The sequence below is a fragment of the Asparagus officinalis genome, chromosome 8 (genome assembly GCF_001876935.1).
Source record: "Asparagus officinalis chromosome 8, Aspof.V1, whole genome shotgun sequence".
NCBI lineage: Eukaryota > Viridiplantae > Streptophyta > Magnoliopsida > Asparagales > Asparagaceae > Asparagus > Asparagus officinalis.
The window spans coordinates 11,360,059-11,364,193 of record NC_033801.1 but is presented as its reverse complement, the minus strand read 5'-3'; the positions used below and the strand labels follow the sequence as shown (position 1 = coordinate 11,364,193).

Sequence of the window (4,135 nt, the reverse complement as noted above, 5' to 3'; positions counted from 1 at the left end):
CCACCCAACCACCTCAAACAAAAATTCACTACTTCAGCACCCACATGTTTTTGTGTCGCGCACGCATTGCCTGAGCAAGAAGGCTAGTTTTCCTTGAAAAAAGGTAGTGCTAAGTTTTCTATACATGAGTAGTGAAATTTCTCTATTTGGTTTTCTAAAATCTATGATTTTCTATAAGAACTCTAGATGAATGCACTTTGAAGAACCCACTGCGCTGGTGTAGGTTGGATATGATTCTGAAAATTTACAAACATTTGAAGAATACCATAACCATGTGAATGGGGCTGGCATGTTAGCAATTTTTGTTATGTTTGTGCAATTTTTTTTTGTTTTCCCTTCTGCAATAGACTATGATTGTCTTCATTAAACCTCTGCTAATTGTCTTTCCTACTAGCTGAGCAAGTAAACACTGACTTCTTTTGATGGAATATTATTGGTATGAATTTATGAATATTCTTTATGTGTTTCTGCTTTAGCTTCATGGTATTTTTGATATTTTCTATTTATATTCTCTTGTATTTTTGGAGGATACTTATCCCCAATCAATTGATATCCGAAAGAGAAAGAAATATATAATTAATATTCGCACTTAAATGATTAAGATATTGTCAAAATACTGAGTGAGCAGAGATTACTTTAATTGGCCGATCAGGAGTTATAGTTTGCTTGTGAACTCTGCAGGTTAAATCCTTTCGAACTCCAAAAGAAGTTGATACTTGGCTTTTAGATAACCCCCTGCGCTGTCCTGGTGCTTTACATTTTGTGGAAAAAAGTTCAACTGTTATAAGTTATGGCGTCCAGACCAATTCCACTAGTGTGGCCAAGCGAGGTCAATTTGAGGACCCAACTTTCAAATTTCAAATTCCTCTACAAATTGCAGCTGAGCGTGAAATTGCGAGGTCATTACTTGGAGGTGCTTTTCTCTATCCACCTCCCTTTTTACGTCATGATGGAAACTAATGAAAATTATTCGTAGAACTTCTTCTGAACTTGATGATTCTCTTTTGTTCAATTACCTAAATGGTTTGGGAAATGAAGCACATCAATCTCACTGAATTTACCTGGTGTAAATTTAAGAATTCTTAGACACACATATTTAAGGCTCTATTTTAGCATTACTGTTCTATTTGTGACATGGCATCTTATTTCAGTTTTTCAGTCTGTTTCATTCACTGGATAACATTGTGCACCTGAAATTGAGATCTCAAGCTTGAGATCTGAGGGACAGAGCTAACAATTCGAACAGTTTACATCTTTCATAATTGATATTAGCATACCCCTCAATCGTCCCAAATTTTAGAAAGAAAAGCCTATAAGTTGGAAGATGTGTTCACCCCTTACCGCTAAATTATTTACTAATATATCTGAATTTTTCAGTTATTTTTAAAAGACAAGGAGTTTTCCGTTGATAAAGTTAAGGCCAAATTTTACTTAAATACTGTAAACTTTTGCCTTTCTGTCACTTATATACCACAAGTTGTAATTTTTAGCAGGAAAATATCATAAGTTATTTAAAAAAAAGCATCAGTACTCTCAATCATGCAAACACCAAAAAATTTCACTGTTACCATGTGACACTGACGTGTTGATTTTACACCTTTCTGACCATTAAATGCTAACATATTTATAATGTCACACTTATTTGAGTTTTCAGCCTAAAAAACACATAAACGACAAAAATACTTCACCCCAAACGCGTGCAAAAGCACGTGTTCCAATTAATTATAAAAAATATAGATTTGTTCTATATTAGTCCCCCAAATCTTTCATGTTTTGATATTAGACCCCAAAGTCATCATATTTTAAAATTAATCCTGAAATTGATGTCCTCTTCAACTGACCAGCGTCGTTCTTGCTAGAGAGGGTTATTAGGAGGCCGATTTGTTGATCTTTTGCTCATTGGCTAGGGTTTCAGTAGGTTCTTTTTTCTTGGATTGGAGGGTGGAGGGTGGGAGATGGGAGGATTGAGGGGAGTTGAGGTTAGGGTTTGGGTGAGGACTGGGTTTTTTTTTCCTTGGATTGGAGGGAGGGATGAGATTTAGGGTTTGGGGATTGGGCTAGGATTTGGAGATTTGGGTTAGAAAATCCATGGTGCATAAGCGTTCTGGAGATGAGGGATGTATTCAATAAAGAATTCTTCAAAAGAATCTGCCATTTTGATGGCCTCCTGGTGGTACGGGATCAGGTCTTGGTTCCTGACTTCATACTCTCCACGGACTTGGTTGACTATCAATTGGGAATCCCCAAAAGCTTCGAGATATTCGACCCCCAGCTCCTTGGCGAAACTGAGTCTAATGAGAAGCGCGTTGTACTCGGCTACGTTATTGGAACATGGACTAGTCAGTGAATAGGCCCGAGGCATCACATGCTTCCCCGAGAAAATTCAGACAACTCCAACTCCGGAGGAGACTTTAGGACATCCGGGGGTTATTGCCCTATTAACTGCTCTCGATGCACCATCAAAGTATAATTGCCATACTTGTTGGTGTGATGTGGTGTTAACCTCGTGGGTTTCATCCGGCAAGTCATCATATACTTCTGTCGTATCTGTGGTCGGGTTTGCCGCCAAAAGATCGTAAATTGCTTGTCCTTTGATCGACTTCTGTTGTTTGAAGTGCAAATCATATTGGGACAAGAGAAGGGCCCACTTCGCTAATCGCCAATTCATAGAGGCCGGTTGCGTCATAAACACCCGTACTGGATTAACATTGGAAATGACGTAAATCGTCTGTCCAACCAAGTAATGCCGCATCTTTTGCATCGCGAATAGGCATTCTTTCTCAATCATCGGATATCGAGACTCGGCGCCTATCAAGGTCCGACTTAGGTAATAGACTGCCTGTTCGTGACCATTATCATCGTCTTGTGCTAGTAAGGCACTTATCGAGTGGTTCATCGCCTTGAGATAAATCAAGAACGGTCTACCTGATTTTGGTGCAACGAGAACAGGAGGGTTCGCCAGATACGTTTTGATATCTTCGAATGCTTTTTGGCAGGCATCGTCCCAGATGAATGACACCCCTTTCTTGTTTAGCTTAGAGAATGGTTGGCACTTCCCAGAAAGGTTTGAGATGAACCGCCGGATGTAAGCTAGCCGCCCTTGCAATCCTCTGAGCTCTCTCAAATTTCTAGGAGGTTGCAGTTCGTGTATCGCCTTCACTTTGTCAGGATCGATATGTATACCTTTAGTGGTGACGACGAATCCAAGGAATTTTCCGCTAGACATTCCCAGGAAGGATTTAGTAGGGTTCATCTTCAATTGATGGCTTCGCATGAGATCGAACATCGTCTTCAGGTCCTTGATGTGATCTTCTTTGTTGCGGCTTTTTACAACCAAATCGTCAACGTATCACTCAACTGTTTTCCTGAGATGTTCTTGGAAAATTTTAGTCATTGCTCGTTGGTATGTGGCGCCTGCATTCTTTAGACCGAATGGCATCACCGTGTAGCGGGGCGTTCTGAACGCTGTATGCTTCTCGTCATCTGGGTGCATCTTGATTTGGTTATATCCTGAGAAACCATCCATAAAATACATTCTCTCAAATCCACATGTATTGTCGATAATGACATCTGTGATTGGGAGAGGAAAGTCGTCTTTTGGACATGCCGTATTCAGGTCCCTGAAGTCAATGCAAATCCTAATTTTACTGTTCTTCTTCATGACTGGAACGATATTGGCTAGCCAATCCGGATGTTGCTCCTCTCGGATAAATCCTGATTCGATCAATTTCTTAACCTCTGCCTCAATGGCTTCCATAATCTGCGGACGAAACCGTCTTTGCTGTTGTTTGACAGGTTTGGCATCCGACTTGATATGGAGGCGGTGCATTGCCACATTGGGGTCGAGCCCTGGCATATCCTCGTAGTTCCAAGCGAAGACGTCAATATACTCCCTGATGAGAGCAATTAACTCCTCCTTCTCATTTGAGGGAAGACTATCACTGATGAATATAGGCTTTGGGTTGGCCTCGTCACCCATGTTAACTTGGACTATTTTATCTTCAGTGGGGGGTTCCCTCTGTTCGAATCTATCACCATACTGCATGTTCAAGTGATGAACCCACGTGTCTTCCCACGTTAGCATTTGATCATCGTCCTCCATTGTAGACGGATCAGCTGTAGCCATATTTACCAT

The 4,135-nt window shown here is 40.6% G+C and overlaps 1 protein-coding gene across 1 annotated transcript in view; it reads left to right on the top strand.

The window, feature by feature from the left end:
- LOC109820855 (ABC transporter A family member 2-like) overlaps window positions 1-960 on the top strand; it is a 3,904-nt gene extending 2,944 nt beyond the window's left edge. Inside the window, exon 2 of the mRNA XM_020387048.1 lies at window positions 682-960. Within this exon, the coding sequence (XP_020242637.1) occupies window positions 682-960 (279 nt within the window). The remainder of the gene's footprint in view (window positions 1-681) is intronic.